The 24,494-nt window shown below is 44.7% G+C and overlaps 2 protein-coding genes across 2 annotated transcripts; both read right to left on the minus strand.

Annotated features, from left to right (window-relative positions):
* Window positions 1-1,795: 1,795 nt before the first annotated feature.
* On the minus strand, window positions 1,796-2,768 carry LOC124666609 (heme-binding-like protein At3g10130, chloroplastic). The gene has a single exon (XM_047203949.1). The coding sequence runs from the start codon at window positions 2,677-2,679 to the stop codon at window positions 1,978-1,980; it is 702 nt and encodes a 233-aa protein (XP_047059905.1). The 5' UTR covers window positions 2,680-2,768; the 3' UTR covers window positions 1,796-1,977.
* Window positions 2,769-6,094: 3,326 nt separating this feature from the next.
* LOC124666608 (laccase-8-like) lies at window positions 6,095-8,643 on the minus strand. Its single transcript, XM_047203948.1, has 6 exons — window positions 8,551-8,643; window positions 8,309-8,460; window positions 7,991-8,238; window positions 7,454-7,576; window positions 6,453-7,370; window positions 6,095-6,368 (listed from the first exon to the last, which is right to left on the minus strand). The coding sequence occupies exons 1-6, from the start codon at window positions 8,641-8,643 to the stop codon at window positions 6,238-6,240; spliced, it is 1,665 nt and encodes a 554-aa protein (XP_047059904.1). The 3' UTR covers window positions 6,095-6,237.
* Between the last annotated feature and the right edge of the window lie 15,851 nt (window positions 8,644-24,494).

A 24,494-nucleotide genomic window follows, 5' to 3' on the forward strand; every position in this document is an offset into this window, starting at 1 on the left:
GCATAACTTCATGAAGGCGTCTTCGAGAAGAAGGTGAGATTTCGTAGCGTTTGAGGGTCCTTCGTGGTACATAACCGTACCTCTCCAACGACGACACATCTTCCTTTCATGGGAGTCAACATCGGGATACAACTTCGCCTCTATGTTCCTCAGTTATCTCACCCAAGTTTTTTTTTGTGATAGCCTTCGAGCTTGAAGTTTTATGTATGTTATTTATCACTTATGCGATATCTTGTACCCTCATCTTGTTTATATTAGTTAATTTGTTGGTGTACTTAGCTGAGACTAGATTATTTGAAAAATAAATGTTAGTGTAACTCTGTTTTATTTAAGCCAAATCTGTAGTTATTTCAAAATGCCTATTCACCATCTTCTGGATGACGCCAAGCAAACAAGTCAATATCTTATCTAACGAAGATGGGTTCAAGCCTTAAACATTCGTCTTCTTATTTTTGCCGCTCCAACCTCTTTCATGTTCTCTCATCAAAGAGCAACATATTATAAAGTCTTAACACCTAGTTTCTCCTCCTTTATAGAGGTACAACAAAATCATTTTTTGTAACAAAGAGAAATCTATAAATTAGGCTAGATTCAAGAGAGAGAGAGAGAGAGAGAGAGAGAGAGAGAGAGCATATCTTGTACGTTCTACTTAAGAGTAAAATCTTCCAACTTTCTTTCAAATCCAAGTCCCTCTTATATCTGTCACTATACCCCAACACCTTTCACTATTCTAACAACAATGTACATGTTCATTTCAATATATATATCTTATGCCTTCAAGCTTTCAAGCACCTCCATATTGTTGTTGTAGTAGTAAACATGCTCCGTGATTTTCTTAGACCATACATTGTATCATATAAATACCCACAGTCTCAACACATGCATCATGTTATTTTCTCCTCCCTTTTAACATTACAACTAGGCCATGTCTTAGCAATAGAAAAAACAATAATAAGATTTGTGGAAGACTGAGGCATGCTTAGAGGGAGATAGAGAGACGAAAAGAGATGTATGCATCAATTTAGGTTTGGAATAGATTCCATATGACCAATCTAGACGAGGAACCGTGAGAGTGGGAGGCATCTGAAACATATATTTCACAATGAGATCAGAAGGTTGGACTAGTGACTTGCACATGTCGCTTTGCTTAGATCTAGTTGTGCCAAATGGTTCATTGAGATTAGGCGGTTGGACAAGTGACTTGCACATGCCGTTTTACTTTGACCTAGTTGTGCCAAATAATTCAACTGCTGTAACAAGGATACCTTTTGCCACTCGGACATCGGTTCAGTTTGATGAGATGGGCAACGATGAGTAACACCTCAGCCACCTCCGGGGTGACACATTAGGGGCGAATGTTGAGATTGGAAAGATGGAGCTAGACCTAGAGAGGAGGACTTCGAGGTTTGATTTAGCTGAATTAGATTGATGATAATTATTGTTTTGTTAGCATGGAATGGCCTCTGCTATCTCGTGTTTGGTTTACCTTCTTCAATCGATATACTCCCCCGATATAGCCGTGTTGTATCATGATCTCGTATGTGATACTCTTCCTTGGAAGAAAAAAACAGAGTACTCTACTGAGCGTAGCAGAGTACTGTGTTTATTCTCGTTTATCATCGCGCGAGGCTGCAGAAACTCTGCTAGGCCAATCTTCCATTAAGTTTGAGAGTTGCTGATCCCGATTGATTGAACTAGTGAAGTGTGGTGTCTGAGCTCTGAAGGCGTTTGCGATTTGCAGCGATACGTATAAATCTTCGTTACTTCGTCCAGGACATGTGAATATCAATGCGTATCAACTAAAGCTATCACCATTCAGTAGATCATTCATTTATTTATCGCTCCAACCGATCACGTGCCTATCACACAAGATCACTAGAGAAAAACTTGAACGGAAACACTACCATGAGTACAGTACATGCTAATGAAATAATATCCGGGGTCCGGGTCACCGAACTGCGCAACTTCGACGGCTGGTCACTCGACGGGGATCATGACCTCGTTGGTGCGCAGTGGCGGCAGCGTCCATGGCGGGTTGTAGCGGGAGAGCACGAAGGGGCCGGTGATTGTGTGCCCGTCCTTCTCCAGCGCGGCCTTGAGCCCCTCCACCTTCTCTGCCACCACCTTGTCCCCCGTCAGCCCGCCGAACCTGACCACGCCGTACTTCCTCTCCCCCAGCTCCCGCAGCACCACCCGCTCGTCCGTGGGCCGCGGCGCCTCCTCCGCCTTGCCGTACTTGGACGGCAGCAGGAACTGCATCGTCACCTTCCCCGCCTGCTCCTCACGGCCCTCTGCCGTGAGCACCGGCGCCGTCATCGCCACAGGCTCGGGCTCGGAGGAGGTGATGACCGGCACCGTCATGGCAATTGCCTCGGGCCTGGCGCCGCCGGAGGAGGTGATGACCGGCGCCGTCATGGCGATCTCCTCGGGCTCGCCACCGCTGGCGATCTTCTCTGGCTTGGTGTTCTGCGGCTTGCCGAAGACGCCGATGTACTTGGCAAGAAGCTGGAACCCGCCGTCGCGGTCGCCTTTCATGTCCTTGGGGTCGTAGGTCACCTCGGCGAGGACGCACGGAGGGTACTTGCGGATCTCGTAGCCGGCGCCGGTGCGGAGCACCTCGTGCTTCGGCGTCTCCACGATGATCTTCCCAAGCATCAGCTTGGCCATCGCCAAACCCATGTCGGACTTCGAGCACGCCTGCCGGCGAGCTAGCTTGGCTTACTTGGAGCAAGAGGTCAACAAAGAAAAGCTGTTGATCGAGCGGCTGGTGGATTCTTTCGGTGGGTGTTGATTTGCCTTGGCGTCTCTGGGTTTAAGAAGCGGTGATAGAGTCCGACGAGTGGACGAGGTTGGAGGCTGAGCTGCGGCGCGAGTTGCTCCACGGATGTGTTTCGTTGTTGGCACAATTTTCTTTGAGGAATTTTCGTCTCCTCCGGCCCTTCCTTCTTCGTTCCTCCTTCCGTTTTTGGCTTGGAGGAAAAGTTCCTCAACTCGCAGGCTTTGTTGAGTCTTTGACTTGCACGCGATGTACATACGAGCCATGTTCCATTTCTGAGAAAATCGAGCAAAACAGTGTGCAGGTCTAGATTTTCTTTTTTCACGAGCCTCTAGATGCTGAAATTAAAGAAGTCGGCACACCCGAGAATATACAAACTTTATAAGACACTAAGGACGCGTTTTGTAGTCTACAAACCCTTTGGCTCGTATCGGGCCATCAAAAAATGGTCTGTTTGATTGCCGTTGTGGCTAACCGATTCTCAAAGCACCCGTGGGACAGACCGGAGAGGAACGTCCAAATCGGTAGTTTCCAGCAGGTCTATCCAGTTATCGCCCAATTTTGCACGCGAGCGTGCAACGGTTGCTCCCGTCGAGAAGCGTGGGAGACGTCGCGTTTTCTTGTCCCTCTCTCCACTTCCAGTTGTCGGTCATGCAAGCTCTGTCTCCATACTTGACTCCCTCACTCACACACGCGACCGTCTGATGACGGTTAACAACAACGCCAAAAAGAATCTTGATACATCGGGACTCTAAGTGCAGAGTGTTGTATCAACCGAGTATTTTCCCCACAAAGGTGACTCGAGGGTTTAAATCGAACTCTGAACTAAGAAAATAGTATTCTCTTCTCTCTTTTTCTAGCAATCCTGCAAGTAAAATAAAAGTCTTGTGTCCCAACTCCACCGTGTGGTTGTCAAGCACAAGGTTTCGCATAAGTAAATAAAACACAAGTAAAACTAGATAAAATATAGTAACTAAGTAAAAACTGTAAAGGGGTTGATTATTTTTGGTGTTTTGGATGCAAATAAGAAAAGTAAATATTTTTTATTTTCAGATTAAAATAGTGCATTCAGCAAATAGAAAACAAGATAAAAGCAACATAAAAATGTTTCTTATAATAAAAAGTGGACCAGGGTTCATGGGTTCACTTGACTATTCTCTCTTTTAAGTTGTAGTGGACAAATAGTAAATTCATTAATGAGATATGAGGATGCAAAACAATAATATGAGTAAGATACACATTTATATGGGCATCACGTCCTAACATATAGAGATGATGCAACACATCTCTCTCATACTTCACAAGAAAGGAAAAACTCCATGCAATCATGTATTAAGAATTAACAGAGTACATCCATAAGTACTTTGTCATGATGTTTGAATATCAAACATGCTAACTTGATCAAGCAAGATCATCACTTATGTCACGTGATGAATATAGCTCATGCATTCCCTTTATCCCTAGTGAGGTAGCAAAAGAAAAAGGCAAAGCCATAATAGAGCATGAATTTGTTGTCACTATTCAATCATGAAAACCATGCTACTCTGTCTATTACATATATCACCCCACACACGCTCTTGCATAGATGCTGGATCAGAATAAATACTTAAAAACATGGTACATAATATGCATCTATCAATACATCTTACACATAATACGATCAGATCTCATAGCATAATATCATAGAATAAGGATTCACCACATAGGTATTACAAATATGGTCATAATCATGTGAGGCAGCTCATATGGCACTAAGAACTACGAAGAACATGAGAGAAATGGAACAAGCTATTGCCACAAACCCGTAGTCCAGAGGTGGACTACTCTCCCTTGATGATGATGATGATGATGATGATGATGATGATGATGATGATGATGATGATGACGACGTTGGAGAAGGTGGACTATTCCCCCTTGCCACAAACTTCATTTCTGCCACCCACATTGCCTCATCCCGCTCATTCCTCTTGTTCTTCCAAGCTTGGGTGTCATCATGTTCGACACCATGACCACCCTCTCAACATCATCAGGAGTAACATCAAGATCATCTGGTACATGGTCATCAACGCCCACCCCATGATCTAGTTGTGAAGGATGCAACATGGAAGAACAATCTTTACTTGAGTGGGGAAGGTGTGGAGTGGCTTGTAGTCAAGGATTTTGATTCTATTTTTCAATGCAGCAAAAGCCCTCTTGATGGTGACCTTGAGGCTAGAGTGTCTAAGATTGACAAACTCATCTAAGATTGACAAACTCATCTGCATTTTGTGGTATCTTCCTTGGAGAGAACTCATTCAGATGATACCCTGTTTTCCTGAAGGGTGGTAGGATACCTAGATAACAAGCATAATCTGCATCTCCTAGGTAGAACTTACCATCAGGGAGTTGTACACCACTTGGTTTGGACATACTGTCATTAAGAATGTTTGCATCATGGGTTGTTATTTCCCAACATGAGTGAACTTGGGATCGAAATCAACAACAGCTAGCACATTCTGGTTGGTGTAGTGCTTCCTTCCTCTATATGTTGCTGATTATGCTTTCGGTACTTTAGTAGTTATATGAGTACCATCGATTCTGGCTGATTTTCTGCAAAGTGAACATACTACAGAAGTGGTGATAGGTATTTTGGCCTAAGGAAGTATGTTATTAGAGAATGTACCACTATTCCTGTCATTGTAATTAATTGTGGAATTCATTGTAATTTTAAGATATATGAAGTACTAGTGTAAGTGTTTGTATGTTGTAGTATTCCAGGCTTTTTTAACCGAGTATGGAAATTTTGTTGCCGGCATTATTTACTGAAGTCTTACATATTGAAGACTGCCTCTAAACAAAAAACTAAAAAAGTGCCTCTATTTTTTGCAAGAACTTTTTATAATGCTATTGTGAGTATATGTAGGTACTATTCAAATCTGCCTAAAATTGTAATCAAAGGCTTTTTAGAAGAAGTGCCCCAAAATGAAACTAGAGGCGGACCTGAAAAGTGCCTCAGACTAAAATAGAAAACATTTTTTAGAGAAGTGTCGCTAAAAGAAAGTAGAGGCAGTTTTTGAAGTGCCTAAACATGTATATTTTGAGGCAGTTTTGAAAAAGTGATGACATTGATATTCGTCGAAACCACTAAATGTAGCATTTTTCCTCCTCCAAATAGCATTGCCGATACTTTTCCTTGAGTTAGCGGCATTTTTCTGTGTCTCTAAACAAGAAACCCAATAAGATGGGCTTCGGTGAGCTTGAGATTGTTGATCATGATCATGTTAAGCATAGCATTGATTTTATCCATATTGTCAATGTCGAGGTTAAACACGAGATTTATCCAGTAAGAGGGGATTTATTCAGAATCGATTGAAAGCTTTGAGGAATGTACAAAGCTTTCAACAAATGTATCAAATCAGACACCCTCGCACAACTAGATAGACAAATAACCGTACAACTAGGAGTATACAATAGGGTTGCGCTCAGTAGCATTTCGGGTAGCCATCGGGAGGCGGAGGAAGTATATTGGGGGCCGGGCCGTCAAGTACCTCAAATACCATCCCCAGCCCCAAGGGCACGTGAGCGTCCAAGTGACAGTGCATGAACCACATACCTGCACAAAACAATCATCGCAATAGGTTCAATTACTAACCAAAGCTTTGCATCAATTTCATGAAATAATGGATGGATCGCTCACCTGGATTATTTGCCGTGAACCGTATCACGGACCATCCGCCTCCCGGCACGGCGACCGTGTTGCGCACCTGCGGGTTCACGAGGTTGAACGTGCTCCTCTCCGTCGGGTCATAGAGCCCGAGCCCCTGGGCCAACACGAAGAAGTTGTACCCGTGGAGGTGTATCGGGTGGTTCTCCGTGCCAACTTTGCTTTTGTATTTCTTGCTCTGCAGCACCACCTCCACCACGTCGTTGTACATCACCTTCTTTACGGACGTTGCCTTCCTGATTGTCGGCACCGACGGCGGGGACATCGGGAAGTCCTCTGAGTACACGTCCGTTAGATCATCGAAGAGTGCATTGAGGAGAGACACCTTCTTCGGGAGCTGGAATGAGTACCCATTCATGAATGCCACGAGCGCGTACCCCTTGCATTTCGTCTGGTCCGGTGCGCATGGCTCCTGGTCCAACCCGAACTCGACAACCATGCTATGGTTCACAGTTGTTGGCACGGCTGGGTCGTCCGACCGAGCCAAGCCAGTGAGAGACCAATAGAAGTTGTTGGCGGTAACCACGTCATTGTGGGCTGGCATGGATGGCATGGAGGCAATGGTTTCGTTCGGTGCTCCTTCGTACTTGATAATGCCGGTGGCGGTGCCGTTGTTGAAGGGGATCGAGGCGGTATTGCTGTCGAACACGGTGACCGCCATGTAGTACCGTCTCGGAGGCGCCAAGGTGGTCATGAGAGCGTCCACCGTCTGCCCCGGTGCGATGGCGATGACGTCAGTGGTGTAGGGGTCGGTGTAGCTCGCATCGACGGCCACCACAGTGAAGTTGTGGCGGGCCACCTTGAAGAAGAGCTCAACATTGAGAGCAGCATTGACGATGCGGAGGAGGTAGGTCTTGTTGGATGCTACCTCTACTTCATAGACACTGGCACCTAGTATATGATCGCCGTTTCAACAGATTTGAGTTATGTTCAATTTCATTTGTAAATTGTAAGCTAGATCCGCGACACTGTACCTTCGCAGGAAGTGTGGTCCCCTGGCATGCCGTTGATGGTGAGCGCGTCCGAAATAGCCGGTCCTAGGCCGGTCAAGTGCCCGTCAATCTCCACATCGTTCACATTTTTGTTCCACCACTCACCTGTCAAAGAATTGTACGGTTCATGGTAATTGCAGGAACAATTTTTTTTTAACAAAGCCAGTTATTTCAGTAGTTTGCAGGTTGCTACGTGGCCACTCATTGGATACAATTGTCGTTTTTTCTCCTTCAACCTTATAAGTGGGAGCTTATGACGGCAGTTGAAAGTATTTTTAGCCAGGCTGGTTGACATCATATTAGCAGACTATGGCATGCATAGTTGCTATATGCTACTTCTATTTTCATTGGTTAATAAATATTTCAATCTTATGTGATTCTTGAGATGTTATATTCTTCTGAATACTGACTCTTTAACAAAATAGCATGTCTACATCAATTGATGCAGTGGTCGTAGTCTTACTCTCTTTTTTGAAAAAATATCTATATACATGTTTGTCACGTTAGGGTGCATCATACCAAGTACTATTGGGATTTCTCCATAGGGCGCTGTGAAAGGGTAGCCAGCGGTGCCATTTCTGGGCTTTATGATGAGGGCGCCATAGATGGTGGCTCGCAGGAGCGAGGAATGGGCGTGCCACCACAGGGTGCCCTCCTGGCCCGTGATGTTAAACTGGTACGTGAAGTTGCCAGAAGGTTGTATGGAGCAATCCGTTATCAGGTACGCCCCGTCGGCCCAGCCATTCAGCAACTGAAATATGCCGTGCCTGCAATTAACGAAAGAATAATTAGACGCGAGCTAATTTGCAAGCAGGAGGATGAAGCTTCGAAACTTGCCAGTGCACTGATAACGAGTACGGAGATTCGTTCACAACGTGGACGACCACTGTATCGCCTTCGTTGGCCTCTATGGTCGGTCCGGGCAACTGCTTGTTGGCCGTGTATATCACACTCTCCGTGCAAAGCTGAGACATGTTCGTGGCGCCCACCTGAAATAATCAATATGAAACACCATCCAGCTGCAACTGTTATGCCACACTATATATCAAGCAGCTATATATTGGGTACCAGAAGTTTACATTGAAGGTGTGCTCCACGACCGCCGCGCGCGCCCCGGCCATCGCCACGGCCGCGCAGAGAGCCAACACGATCATGGCTGCCGCCGGCTCCATCTCCCAATTCCTCGATCGGCAGATCGAATAAACAAGCTAGTGATAAGCTCCTGGTTTGGATGTGCCATATATATACACATACCCACACGTGCTACTACTTGCTACTCTAGTAGTAATGATCCAATAGCGTGAGAGCTTTCGCTAACGATGTAAACAGACTGCGACGGCGCGCGACATACATATAATAACCCTGAGTTGGTACCATGTCGCATGCACAGCTTGACCTTTTTTTTAGGATCTTCGTGAAGTCCCCGATTGTTCCAGGTAAAGTCTGCCATTGTTCCAGGCGATTTCAAATGCTCACTCAAAAGTGCCCGCCACCAACCGTATGCATTGGACCGGTATTTTACTTGATCATGATCATTTTGTTGAAGCAAATCATCATCATCATCTTTTCGTGTTTATGTTCCTTCAGGAAGTTCCTATGGTTTGCTTTAAATATTAAACGTACAAGTGTATCAATCTTCTTGCATTTTGCAAGGAGATCAGTGTACAGTTCGGCACGCGTCCGTGCTAACACTAGATTGTGCGCTACCAGAAACAGCCTATTCAATTTAGCTAGGCTATGAGTTATGATGATTACTAGATTTTGATGCGCGCCTTGACCACGGCCCCGATATTCCGCACTGATGGTCTTTTTGTAATACACTTGATAATAAGCTGAGAAAAACGCTATGTTAGCATTTATACAAATAATGGATAAAATGCTATTTTGAAATACTCATATAAAGGGTCCTAGTCGTTTTCACAATATTTATATATTACACATATAGCCTGAGATGAAACAACAAACACAAAGGACAATCAGTTAGAGTCATAGTCGAAGTCCTCAAAGTTTCAATTGATTGCGTCATCTTCATTTGACCCATAGCAGCCAAAGAACTAGTCACCTTTGGCTGCAGTCTCACATGGATACGCCCATAAGGCTGGTGCCAATGCACCACTTCACTCTAGCCTGCCACGTCAGCTTTTTCCCTCACTCTCACCCCACTCTCACCCCACTCTCACCCCACGGTGCCAATGCACAGGCTATAGTGCCAGCTTTACTTCTCTTTCCTCCACGTCAGCTTTTCTCTCTCCTCGACATCAGCATTTCTTTTTCAGATTACAACAATATAAATAATGCAAGGAAATTATTTTATTGAACTAAAATTGTTACCGATTACATCATAAAAAAATTACATAAAATTTTGAAAAGATTACATAAAAATTTGAAAACATTACATAATCTAGGAATTAGCCCACACATGCTCAATCAAATCATGCTGGAGCTGTGTATACATCGGTGACTCCCTCATTTCGGTGTCCATCTGAATCCTGGCTGCTAGGCTTGGTGGTGCATGGTGGTGTATTGCAGGACCGACATTTGAAGCAACTGTCTCATAGATGTTGTCCAAATTTGTACCACGCTCATCGTCGATGATCATGCTGTGCAGAATGACACATGCACGCATGATCAATCCAAGAGTACGCCTCGAGTAGGAGCGTCCCGGAACTGCTAGAATGTTGAACCTAGCCTTCAACACTCCAAAGGCACACTCGACATCTTTGCGATGCGCTGATTGAGCAGCAGTGAACACTCGATGCTTTTCACTTTGTGGAAGAGTAACACCTTTCATGAACACCGGCCAGGAGGGGTAGATGTCGTCGGCAAGGTAGTAACCATAGTGGTACTCGTGTCCATTCACCGTGAAGTTCACTACGGGTGCTTCTCCCCTGAACATCAGTGAACAACGGCGACTGGTTGAGTACATTGATGTCGTTGTTGGACCCGGCCACTCCAAAAAAGGCATGCCAGATCCAACGATCATACGACGCAACGGCTTCTAAGATTATGGTAGGGTGTTTGATGTCTCCCCTTGTGAATTGACCAGCATGAGCCACTGGGCAGTGGTGCATGCAATTGATGCTCCCTAACATGCCCGGAAAGCCACGCTCCTCGGCTTTCGCTAACAGACGCTCCATACTCCTCGTTGAGCATCTCCTCCTCATACTCCTCCTGGAACTGCTCGATCATATCACCCTCCATTCCGTCGCTCGAACTGCTGCTAGACGAAGACATGGTGTTGAGAGGAGTGGAAATGGAGAGTGGAGCTGATGAAGTGAGGTGTGGAATGAGTGAAACCATATGGGGGGTATTTATAGGGGGTTTTGGCATTTTTTCCGGATTTTTTGAAACCCAACGGCTAGCTGACGTGGACGAATCAGATCGCGCCACGTCAGCTAGCCGTTACACACTACCGCCCGCCTCTCGCCCGCCTCTCGCCCGCCACTCGCCCGCCTATCGCCCGCTCTCGCCCGCCCTCTCGCCCGCCCCTCTCTCGCCCCGCCCCGCCAACGCTGCCGCCTCGCTACCGCCCCTCTCTCGCCTCCCTCTCGCCCCCAACGCAGACGTTAGCCGGGCGGGAGCGGGCGCTACCGCCGGGCGCCTGCCGCTGGCCTCTCGCCCCACTCCCGCCTCTCTCTCGCCCCGACGCCGCCGCTACCGCCCTCACTCACGCCTGCGTTGGCACCAGCCTAACTGCCTATAGCCTCGCCACGTCAACTTTTACCCTCACTCTCACCCCACTCTCACCCCACGGTGCCAGTGCACGGGCTATAGTGCCAGCTCTCACTTCTCTCTCCTCCACATCAACTTTTCTCTCTCCTCGACATCAGCATTTCCTTTTCACGTGGACGAATCAGATCGCGCCACGCCCTCTCGCCCGCGCTCTCGCCCCGTCCTGCCAACGCTCTCGCCTCCCTCTCGCCCCCCTCTCGCCCCCCTCTCGCCCCCAGCGCGGGCGGCAGCCGGGCGGTGGTTCCACCGCCCCGCGCTGCCGTCTCGCCCGCCTCTCGCCTGCCTCTCGCCCCGTCGCGGGCGGTACCGCCTCCGCTCCAGCCCGCGTTGGCACCAGCCTAAGGCTTGAGCATGGTAGTTGAAAGCGGAAAATACATGAATTTTCAACTGAACAATCCAATGTAGGCCTTACAATGTGGCATATCAAAATACATACAAATACAAAATACTGAAAAATGCGCAGTTCGTACCAAAGATCTATATCTTTACACAGATACATTGTGACATCTTTGCCCAAGTGGAACGATCCATCTGTCCTTGCCAAAGTGACGCAACTCACAGAAGTACCAGGGTTAAAATGCGCTGTAGAAAAAGCTAGCCACCAATATATTGTCCACTGCAAATTAGATGATAAGTTATCAGGATTATTCGCACCAATAATGTGGTAAATCAAAGAACAATCGTTTAGATAATATCATACTGCATAGAAATGCATGTTGAATCACCAAGCTTAATGATTCACATTCAAACTCTTGGAAAATTGAGAAACGGTGCAAATGTGATCCTGTTTCAGTCCCTAAATTTGCAAGCGAAGTTAATAATGAGCAAAGGTACCTCCAGTAAAGTGGGCCTTCTGGCCACCACACACGATGAAGAGAGACATGGTGGGGGCAGGGAAGCTCGGCGAGGATAGGAGGCATGGGATCCCTGCAGAAAAACAAAGTCATGTCAAGCATTTGGATACTCGAAGCGGGGTCACAATATTTGACAACCTAAAGTCTCATTCACAAGTTAATTAATTAGGTAAAATAGGAACCAACTATAGTAACTGCGCACACTGCTGCATGTTGTAGTATACAAGTTATTGGTATAACACTCACAGGAAACGGTTCCATGGACACTACACCCAACAGAGTGACAACAAAAACATCTTGGATCTAAAGGTGTCCAACCATATTACCTCATCACAAAAGATCCTCTACAAGAGATCTCTAGAACCTCCATGTCAGAGTGAACTTGGCAGGTAAGTTCCTTTTCAAGCCAGGATCCAGAAGAAGCAATTCGTCGACTACTCCATGATGGGACCTATATATGTTGAGTTCTACTGGCTTATGCTTGATGCTACAGTAAGGCTGCAATGAATAAGTTCTAGGTTTTTGGGAAGTGCCCCCTCATATATTTATCTCAGTTTTTTCGTTATATCTAAACTTAGTTGGCTACTACTGTACTCCGGTTGTCGGACGTCCGCTCTGTGCACTGGTTCCTCTCGTCGTCCTATTGGGTCCAGTCAGATGTCATGTTTCAGCTAGCATCGATCTAGAATGGGGTAAAAATGTAGATTGAGTACAAGTGTACTCAAGCTCACTTATGAAGGTGTTTGATGCACTATCTACACCCGTAGATCAGGGGACCCTAGGCATATGCAGGTTCTCGAAAACAGGTTTCTAGAAAAGGTAAATATTATATTTATGAAAACTATATCCGTCAGCTTTTAGTAACATCGTCCCGTAACTCCTCCTCCCGTGTCGCCTCCACTCGGGCGGCACCGGGGGCGCAACCCTAGCCACCGCAGGGGTTGGCCCCGCCCTCTCTCTCCCCTCTGCCTCCGTCGCAGGACGTGGTCGAGCAAAGCTCGCGCCGCCGACGATGGGGGCGGGGCTTCTCCTGTGCCATCGGCCTGGCGGCGGTCGTGCGGGACAGCGGCCTAGGCGGCAGCGGCGGTTTCCAATGGCGCCACGGAGTTTGCTGGTGCGGGCGGACGGCAGGTGGATGATGGCGTGTAACTCACACGTTCGTTGGGAATCCCAAGAGGAAGGTATGATGCGCACAGCAGCATGTTTTCCCTCAGAAAGAAACCAAGGTTTATCGAACCAGGAGGAGCCAAGAAGCACGTTGAAGGTTGATGGCGGCGGGATGTAGTGCGGCGCAACACCGGGGATTCCGGCGCCAACGTGGAACCTGCACAACACAACCAAAGTACTTTGCCCCAACGAAACACCGAGGTTGTCAATCTCACCGGCTTGCTGTAACAAAGGATTAACCGTATTGTATGGAAGATGATTGTTTGCGAGAAAACGAGTATAACAAGTATTGCGGTAGATTGTATTTCGAGTAAAGAGAATTGGACCGGGGTCCACAGTTCACTAGAGGTGTCTCTCCCATAAGACAAACAGCATGTTGGGTGAACAAATTACAGTTGGGCAATTGACAAATAAAGAGGGCATGACCATGCACATACATATCATGATGAGTCTAGTGAAATTTAATTGGGCATTACGACAAAGTACATAGACCGCCATCCAACTGCATCTATGCCTAAAAAGTCCACCTTCGAGTTATCATCCGAACCCCTCCGGTATTAAGTTGCAAAGCAACAGACAATTGCATTAAGTATGGTGCGTAATGTAATCAACAACTACATCTTTAGACATAGCATCAATGTTTTATCCCTAGTGGCAACAGCACAACACAACCTTAGAACTTTACGTCACTCTGTCCCAGGTGTCAATGCGGGCATGAACCCACTATCGAGCATAAGTACTCCCTCTTGGAGTTACAAGCATCTACTTGGCCAGAGCATCTACTAGTAACGGAAAGCATGCAAGATCATAAACAACACGTAGATATAACTTTGATAATCAACATAACAAGTATTCTCTATTCATCGGATCCCAACAAACACAACATATAGAATTACAGATAGATGATCTTGATCATGTTAGGCAGCTCACAAGATCCGACAATGATAGCACAATGGGGAGAAGACAACCATCTAGCTACTGCTATGGACCCATAGTCCGGGGGTAGACTACTCACACATCACACCGGAGGCGACCATGGCAGCGTAGAGTCCTCCGGGAGATGATTCCCCTCTCCGGCAGGGTGCGGGAGGCGATCTCTGGATCCCCGAGATGGGATCGGCGTTGGCGGCGTCTCTGGAAGGTTTTCCGTATCGTGGCTCTCGGTACTGGGGGTTTCGTCACGGAGGCTTTAAGTAGGCGGAAGGGCAAGTCAAGAGGGGGCACAGGGGCCCCAGATGACAGGGCCGCGCGGCCCAACCCTAGGCCGCGCCGCCCTGTAGTCCGGGCGCCTCGTGGCCCCACTTCGTTTCGTCTTCGGTCTTCTGGAAGCTTCGTGGAAAAATAGGCCCCTGGGCGTTGATTTCGTCCAATTCCGAGAATATTTCCTTACTAGGATTTCTGAAACCAAAAACAGCAGAAAACAACAACTGGCACTTCGGCATCTTGTTAATAGGTTAGTTCCAGAAAATGCACGAATATGACATAAAGTGTGCATAAAACATGTAGATAACATCAATAATGTGGCATGAAACATAAGAAATTATCGATACGTCGGAGACGTATCAGCATCCCCAAGCTTAGTTCTGCTCGTCCCGAGCAGGTAAAACGATAACACAGATAATTTCCGAAGTGACATGCCATCATAATCTTGATCATACTATTTGTAAAGCATATGTAGTGAATGCAGCGATCAAAACAATGTGTATGACATGAGTAAACAAGTGAATCATAAAGCAAAGACTTTTCATGAATAGCACTTCAAGACAAGCATTAATTAAGTCTTGCATAAGAGTTAACTCATAAAGCAATAATTCAAAGTAAAGGCATTGAAGCAACACAAAAGAAGATTAAGTTTCAGCGGTTGCTTTCAACTTGTAACATGTATATCTCATGGATATTGTCAACATAGAGTAATATAATAAGTGCAATAAGCAAGTATGTAGGAATCAATGCATAGTTCACACAAGTGTTTGCTTCTTGAGATGGAGAGAAATAGGTGAACCGACTCAACATTGAAAGTAAAAGAATGGTCCTCCATAGAGGAAAAGCATCGATTGCTATATTTGTGCTAGAGCTTTGATTTTGAAAACATGAAACAATTTTGTCAACGGTAGTAATAAAGCATATGCATCATGTAAATTATATCTTATAAGTTGCAAGCCTCATGCATAGTGTACTAATAGTGCCCGCACCTTGTCCTAATTAGCTTGGACTACCGGATCATCACAATGCACTGTTTTAACCAAGTGTCACAAAGGGGTACCTCTATGCCGCCTGTACAAAGGTCTAAGGAGAAAGCTCGCATTGGATTTCTCGCTATTGATTATTCTTCAACTTAGACATCCATACCGGGACAACATAGACAACAGATAATGGACTCCTCTTTTATGCATAAGCATGTAACAACAATTAATAATTTTCTCATTTGAGATTGAGGATATATGTCCAAAACTGAAACTTCCACCATGGATCATGGCTTTAGTTAGCGGCCCAATGTTCTTCTCTAACATATGCATGCTTAACCATAAGGTGGTAGATCTCTCTTACTTCAGACAAGACGGACATGCATAGCAACTCACATGAAATTCAACAATGAATAGTTGATGGCGTCCCCAGTAAACATGGTTATCGCACAACAAGCAACTTAATAAGAGATAAAGTGCATAATTACATATTCAATACCACAATAGTTTTTAAGCTATTTGTCCCATGAGCTATATATTGCAAAGGTGAATGATGGAATTTTAAAGGTAGCACTCAAGCAATTTACTTTGGAATGGCGGAAAATACCATGTAGTAGGTAGGTATGGTGGACACAAATGGCATAATGGTTGGCTCAAGTATTTTGGATGCATGAGAAGTATTCCCTCTCGATACAAGGTTTAGGCTAGCAAGGCTTATTTGAAACAAACACAAGGATGAACCGGTGCAGCAAAACTCACATAAAAGACATATTGAAAACATTATAAGACTCTACACCGTCTTCCTTGTTGTTCAAACTAAATACTAGAAATTATCTAGACCTTAGAGAAACCAAATATGCAAACCAAATTTTAGCATGCTCTATGTATTTCTTCATTAATGGGTGCAAAGCATATGATGCAAGAGCTTAATCATGAGCACAACAATTGCCAAGTATCACATTACCCAAGACATTTATAGCAATTACTACATGTATCATTTTCCAATTCCAACCATATAATAATTTAACGAAGGAGAAACTTCGCCATGAATACTATGAGTAGAAACCAAGGACATACTTGTCCATATGCTACAGCGGAGCGTGTCTCTCTCCCATAAAGTGAATGCTAGGATCCATTTTATTCAAACAAAACAAAACAAAACAAAAACAAACCGACGCTCCAAGAAAAAGCACATAAGATGTGATGGAATAAAAATATAGTTTCAGGGGAGGAACCTGATAATGTTGTCGATGAAGAAGGGGATGCCTTGGGCATCCCCAAGCTTAGACGCTTGAGTCTTCTTAATATATGCAGGGGTGAACCACCGGGGCATCCCCAAGCTTAGAGCTTTCACTCTCCTTGATCATGTTGCATCATACTCCTCTCTTGATCCTTGAAAACTTCCTCCACACCAAACTCGAAACAACTCATTAGAGGGTTAGTGCACAATAAAAATTAATATATTCAGAGGTGACACAATCATTCTTAACACTTCTGGACATTGCATAATGCTACTGGACATTAGTGGATCAAAGAAATTCATCCAACATAGCAAAAGAGGCAATGCGAAATAAAAGGCAGAATCTGTCAAAACAGAACAGTTCGTATTGACGAATTTTAAAATGGCACCAGACTTGCTCAAATGAAAGTGCTCAAATTGAATGAAAGTTGCGTACATATCTGAGGATCATGCACGTAAATTGGCTTAATTTTCTGAGCTACCTACAGGGAGGTGGACCCAGATTCGTGACAGCAAAGAAATCTGGAACTGCGCAGTAATCCAAATCTAGTACTTACTTTTCTATCAACGGCTTAACTTGGCACAACAAAACACAAAACTAAGATAAGGAGAGGTTGCTACAGTAGTAAACAACTTCCAAGACTCAAAATAAAAACAAAGTACTGTAGGTAAAAACATGGGTTGTCTCCCATAAGCGCTTTTCTTTAACGCCTTTCAGCTAGGCGCAGAAAGTGTGTATCAAGTATTATCGAGAGATGGTGTGTCAACCTTACCTTGGGCTTTACCCTTACCTTTCTTATTGTTTTTCTTTCCCTTGGGTTTAGGAAATATATGATTTCCCCCCGGTATAGAGGTGAATTTCAGAGTGCCTTCTCCAACATCAATGACTGCTCCCAATAGTTTCAGCAGGGATCTTCCGAGTGTGAGTTTTCCTGTTTCAATAACAAGATAATCAATGGATATTGTCCTTCCAAGAATGGTTGTATGCACACCTGCGGCTATTCCTTTAGGAATTATAGTAGAGTTATCAATGAGAGTTATTTCTTCTCCTCCTTCATCAACTCCCCAAAGTTTCAAAGATTTATAAATACTTTCAGGCATAAGGCAAAATTCATACATAATATCACGAGTAGGCATGGAGAGTTCGATCACCGATAACAATTTTAACAGCAGGATCCCACAATGAGAGTTTAGAATTCACTAAAACTTGTTCAAGACGATTACGAACGTGGCAATAGTTATCATCCAAGCGAGATGTACTTATCTCGAGATTGTTTAATCTACTATATATGCTAGTGAGGGCTGAATCAAAGTTATTAGCTGAATCATGTGATGCAACCAACTTCTTTATGGCATTAAAAGCTTGATCCCCATTGCAATGAAGGAAATCTCCTCCCACTAAAGTATCCAAAGCATATCTATAACGAACCATAAGACCAAAATAAAAATTACTAAGGAGCAAACTTAGAGTCATTTGAGGTTCAGTTTTACGATAAAAAGTAAAAATTCTAGACCAAGCATCCTTAAAACTCTCCTCATCCCCTTGTTTAAAAGTGAAGACTAATTCTTCAGGCGAAGAAGTAACAGGTTCAGAGCTAGACATGGTAACAAAAGTAACTAATTTTTTTGTATTTTTAATATAGAGTGCAAGACAATAAAGCAAACTAGATAAAGTAAATGCAAGTAACTAATTTTTTTTTGTGTTTTTGATATAGCAAACAAGATAGCAAGTAAAGTAAAACTAGCAACTAATTTTTTTGTATTTTGATTTAGTGCAGCAAACAAAATAGTAAATAAAACTAAGCAAGACAAAAACAAAGTAAAGAGATTGAGAAGTGGAGACTCCCCTTGCGGCGTGTCTTGATCTCCCCGGCAACGGCGCCAGAAAATATGCTTGATGGCGTGTAACTCACACGTTCGTTGGGAACCCCAAGAGGAAGGTATGATGCGCACAGCAGCAAGTTTTCCCTCAGAAAGAAAAACCAAGGTTTATCGAACCAGGAGGAGCCAAGAAGCACGTTGAAGGTTGATGGCGGCGGGATGTAGTGCGGCGCAACACCAGGGATTCCGGCGCCAACGTGGAACCTGCACAACACAACCAAAGTACTTTGCCCCAACGAAACAGTGAGGTTGTCAATCTCACCGGCTTGCTGTAACAAAGGATTAACCGTATTGTGTGGAAGATGATTGTTTGCGAGAAAACGAGTAGAACAAGTATTGGCAGTAGATTGTATTTCAGTAAAGAGAATTGGACCGGGGTCCATAGTTCACTAGAGGTGTCTCTCCCATAAGACAAACAGCATGTTGGGTGAACAAATTACAGTTGGGCAATTGACAAATAAAGAGGGCATGACCATGCACATACATATCATGATGAGTATAGTGAGATTTAATTGGGCATTACGACAAAGTACATAGACCGCCATCCAACTGCATCTATGCCTAAAAAGTCCACCTTCGAGGTTATCATCCGAACCCCCTCCGGTATTAAGTTGCAAAGCAACGAGACAATTGCATTAAGTATGGTGCGTAATGTAATCAACAACTACATCCTTAGACATAGCATCAATGTTTTATCCCTAGTGGCAACGAGCACAACACAATCTTAGAACTTTCCATCACTTGTCCCAGGTGTCAATGCAAGCATGAACCCACTATCGAGCATAAGTACTCCCTCTTGGAGTTACAAGCATCTACTTGGCCAGAGCATCTACTAGTAACGGAAAGCATGCAAGATCATAAACAACACGTAGATATAACTTTGATAATCAACATAACAAGTATTCTCTATTCATCGGATCCCAACAAACGCAACATATAGAATTACGAGATAGATGATCTTGATCATGTTAGGCAGCTCACAAGATCCGACAATGATAGCACAATGGGGAGAAGACAACCATCTAGCTACTGCTATGGACCCATAGTCCAGGGGTAGACTACTCACACATCACACCGGAGGCGACCATGGCGGCGTAGAGTCCTCCGGGAGATGATTCCCCTCTCCGGCAGGGTGCCGGAGGCGATCTCCTGGATCCCCCGAGATGGGATCGGCGTTGGCGGCGTCTCTGGAAGGTTTTCCGTATCGTGGCTCTCGGTACTGGGGGTTTCGTCACGGAGGCTTTAAGTAGGCGGAAGGGCAAGTCAAGAGGGGGCACAAGGGCCCCAGATGACAGGGCCGCGCGACCCAACCCTAGGCCGCGCCGCCCTGTAGTCCGGGCGCCTCGTGGCCCCACTTCATTTCGTCTTCGGTCTTCTGGAAGCTTCGTGGAAAAATAGGCCCCTGGGCGTTGATTTCGTCCAATTCCGAGAATATTTCCTTACTAGGATTTCTGAAACCAAAAACAGCAGAAAACAGCAACTGGCACTTCGGCATCTTGTTAATAGGTTAGTTCCAGAAAATGCACGAATATGACATAAAGTGTGCATAAAACATGTAGATAACATCAATAATGTGGCATGGAACATAAGAAATTATCGATACGTCGGAGACGTATCAGTGGACACAGCTGTAGCGCCGTCGTGTTCCCGGTGGTTGTAGCCACCCATGGCAGCAGGGCCCGATCTGGGCCTATGCGGGCCTGTGCGGGTCGCGACTTCGGGGCACGTTGGCGGCGCGTGGAGCTTCGGCTCCGGCGTGCTGCGTGGATGCGGCAGCCGCGGTTGTCGGTCGGCGTGGGGGCCAGTGTGAGCGGTGTCTTCGGACTACGCGTTGCACTTGGTGGCTCCGGCGGCGACCTTGGCCAGCCTGGGATGGTCGGCGGCGTGGGGGCAGATCTGAATAAAGGCGGCGGTCCTAGGGTCTCTCTTGGGAAAATATGAAGACTTGTCGGAGGCTTACCCTGCACGATCTGGCTGGAGTGTTCAGTTCCGGAAGGCGCCGCTGGCGAATGTAACAGTGATTCTATTGCCTGGAGTTTGCTGGATCGATGGTATTCGGTCGTGCGCACCCATGCTTTTATTCCGACCGTTTGGTTCTGGAGGGAGCGGCGCGAAGCTCTTTTCTGTGTTGACACCAAGTGACAGCAGATCCATGGTGAAGTCAGAAGAAGAGAATATCATGAAGGCCGGATTGGAGGATTAGCTAATGGAGGTTCAATTCTTTGCACTTTTGAGGGGCTTGCTTGGTGTTCTAGACTTCGCATCAGTGGTATGGAAGTGGGGGCGGCAGCACATGTGAAGTTCGGAGTCTTACCTTTCAGGGTGAAAACTCAAGGTCCGACCTTAACTGGTTGTGCCTGGCAATGACCTTGTTGGAGGCATTGTTTTGAGAGTGGGGGCTATCTTCAGGGTGAAAACCTAAGACCTTTGGTCGGTCGACGACGGCGCTCGTGCACTGTTTCCTTCTTGGATGCACCGCTTTTGAAGAGTCTGTATTTCAGGTGTTGTCACCGGTGGTGGTTGTATTGCTGTTGCTAGGTTTGGAAAGCTATAGCGGGACTTTTATTTCTTAGTTTTTTTTAATTTTTTTATTGTGTGCATCCATTTTGCCACTAGGGTGGGGCGTTGTTGTAGAGGCTCGGTGTAATTGGTATCTTTTGATATTAATATATTTTCTTTATAAAAAAAATGTCCGTCTGCCAAAAAATAGGGACGTTCTGTACACATTCGAGAGGTGCGCTACTTTTTCCACTAACGTCTTTAGCCATGTTGCACATCCGGGTTGCTAACCTCGTTTAGACGTCCTAGGTCTAAGACCCGATCTAAAGGGCGATAACCCGAAATTTCAGGTTATTAACTAATTTGACTAAGATAAATTTTCAGCTTCTAATTGTTCATATTTTGCTATTTTTGTAGTAAATAAATTAGATGCTAATCTGTTTTAAAAAATGAAGTATCTAAGTGGCAATATACTTGACATGTTTGTGCACGCATGGCAGTCACTAGTAATTCTATTACACCATGAAGCCACTTTGTACGTGCATAGAGCCATGCACGCATGACGATGATTAAAACTAGTACTCACTACCTCACGTGTTAGGATTGCCGGCACTTTGGTGCCCGGCACTTTGCAATTCTGCCTCTAATGTTTGATTTAGCGGCAGTTCTATATTGGTGCCGCAAATGTTTCGGTAATTAACGGCAGCGCTGGAAAATTGCCGCTAACGTAGCGCTAATTAGCGGCTGATTAGCAAAAAGTGCCGGCAATATTTTTTGATGAGCGTTTGCACAGAAGCCCTCTGAATATTAGATTATGCCTGTGTAGTCCTCAGCCCGACCCCATCTCCCATTCCTTCTCTCTCATCTCACCCGCACGCAGGTGACCTCGCTCGAGTCCCCTCTCACGCCCTTGCGATGCCGCCGCCACCCACGGCTCCGACCATCGCCGGCTACCTCCTCCGCTGCGGATCGCCGGCCCAGCTCCGCCTGGGTCTTCTCCCTCAATTTATCGCCGCCGCGCCGCCACGGCAAACCCTAGCCGTGCGGCTCGTCTTCGCCGGCGTGGCCGCGTCCTCGCGCCTCCGGCTGCTTCCCTCCAACAACTACGGCTCCTCACGTTGTCTACGACCCCGCTCCAACCTCCAGTACCATGGCTGCTCCAGCCCGACCCCTACGACCACCTCCACGTTCCCCGCATCGACCACATCTTCAATCCCTGTCCTCAAGGTCCTCACATGACTTTGCCGCTGCTAGGCCGGATTGCTGCTGCTGTAGATCATGGTGTTTCCGATTAGTTTGGTTAGTCCTGGTATCCTCTTCTATTTCGTGCGGCTCGTTGTTATTTGGTAGCTTGGTTAACTTAGTTGCGATCTAAAGTTTCGTTAAGTTAGTCCACATGCTCCAGTTTTAATTCTGTAATTAGTAAGCTATCAAACGTGTATGGTGCTTGGAACCAAACTGCAGGACATGAGAAGTGTTAGGTCTATTTTTTCTGTCCGATGCTAGCACTACTAAATGGAACAAGTAATTGAGATGGTCTAGCTTTCCAATTAGGGTTCGTGGAATAACTTAAGCAATTTATGATACGAATTTAAGAACTTGACCTGGTGTATTTTGATAACCTGTTCTAACATGTGCACTTCATAATGTAGAGAGGATTTCAACAGGTAAGAAAGGTATACAAGCTGCAGTTCATAATGTAGAGATCATGGGTTTTGAAGTATGTAGTTCTCATGGTTTTCTTAGACTTGTTTTTATGGGTATCACGTGCCTTGTCTAAATAGACGGGAACTTGTTTCTGTATCCAGATGATTTTAATAGTGGTCTTCAGTGTGAAGTAATCTTATGAAGCTTATTCAGGATCATCACGTGTTGTTGGTTTCCTTTAGATAAGCTTTGTAGTTGCTCATTGTATCACTGGCACTATTGTACATAGACAATTTGAGCCAGAAGTTTTATCAGATTCTAATCCAGTTGTATTTAGTAGGAACTAAAAAGAACACATGAAGTTGCAGGCTTGCAGCATGAGGTAAGTGTTTGCTTATTTTCTTTCATAGATTACGCATCAGAAGCAAAGTGAAAATTCGTTTCCTATTCGCTCTGAGAAAAAAAAAGGATCATATATTGTAAAAAGGTATAACCACTAAGCATAAGAACCTTGCTATATTAAAATGATTTTTCATAATTACCTTGAGCTATATACTACTGCACGACATGGTCAAACTAAATTCGTTACCTTTTATTTTATTTTTTTTGTACTTTCTTCTCTGTTAACAAATTTATATGTTTGATCATTATGTTTAAAATTTAAAATTAATTTGGCAGTGGCACTTGTATCATTACTGAATGTTGTAACCTTTCATGTCTGAAAGTGAACCTTTGGTAGCTTTCATAATCAATTAGTACCTTTTATTTTACCAATGTTTTTCCTTGATGCATAAAAGTGTTTCTTTGGAATTGATAAAACCATTCAAAATCAGTGATCCTAAATATGATTTGAATTTGCATTTCTTAGTAGTTATTTGTTGCTGATAAAACCATTAGTTAGTGATCATGTGATCACTTTCACTGTCCGTCTTCTTGTCAGGTTGTGATGTTTGATTTATTTTCGGTAGCTTGCAGGTTAATGACATCCATAAGATTTTAACATTTCGTGTTAGGGTTGATTGCTATAGTTATCCTTGGTGTCACGTTTACGAGTACTTGGTAGAATGCTATAATCGTGGCTCAGTTATGCATATATTGTTCCTATGATGGGACAACTGGACTTTTGCTTAAATGGTTCGTTCACTAAGGGCCTTCATCATCAGCTTGAAGGAAGAGCAGTTTAACGATTGATGATCAGCTTAGAATGACATTTGTGAATTCACTCATCTCAGCTGAGGATAGGCAACCAATTCCTTTTGTAGTTCTAGGTGGTTATTTCAGTATTTGAATGTTTGAGATACTTAGGTTTTTAGCACCCATATGTTTTGGTTAATTACTGTGCATGTGGTCACTATGCCTCTTTAGTAGCTAAGCAATTTCCCATGGTTTTTTATTGTACTTGATGCTTAAGGGGCTGAAAAATGGTTCGTTCACTATCTTGAATTTTAGCTATGTATGAGTTTCTCTCTAACCTTGGTCTGTGTTCAAGTTTTACTTTGGCCTCTTTTATATTGACAGTCATGTCAATGCCACTGGATAATTGCCCAGAGCAACGAGTAGGTTATTGAGCCATTGCATTTTCATTTCAGTGCGATAACCAAACGGCCATAAAGGATTTGCACTTATGTGGTGCTTTAATCTAAATTTAAATTAGACATGTGAGTATAAAGTTAATTTGTATAACTTTGATTAAGTCTCATTTCATTAGGAACTTGTAAAGCACTTTGTGGTGTCATGCACATTAGGGTCTAAAGAAGGTCTGGAACATTGGATGCAAGCTCTACTGCTGGTTCAGGTTTACTGGATGCAGCGTTCTAATA

Source organism: Lolium rigidum, chromosome 6 (assembly GCF_022539505.1).
Source record: "Lolium rigidum isolate FL_2022 chromosome 6, APGP_CSIRO_Lrig_0.1, whole genome shotgun sequence".
In the NCBI taxonomy this organism is placed as follows: domain Eukaryota; kingdom Viridiplantae; phylum Streptophyta; class Magnoliopsida; order Poales; family Poaceae; genus Lolium; species Lolium rigidum.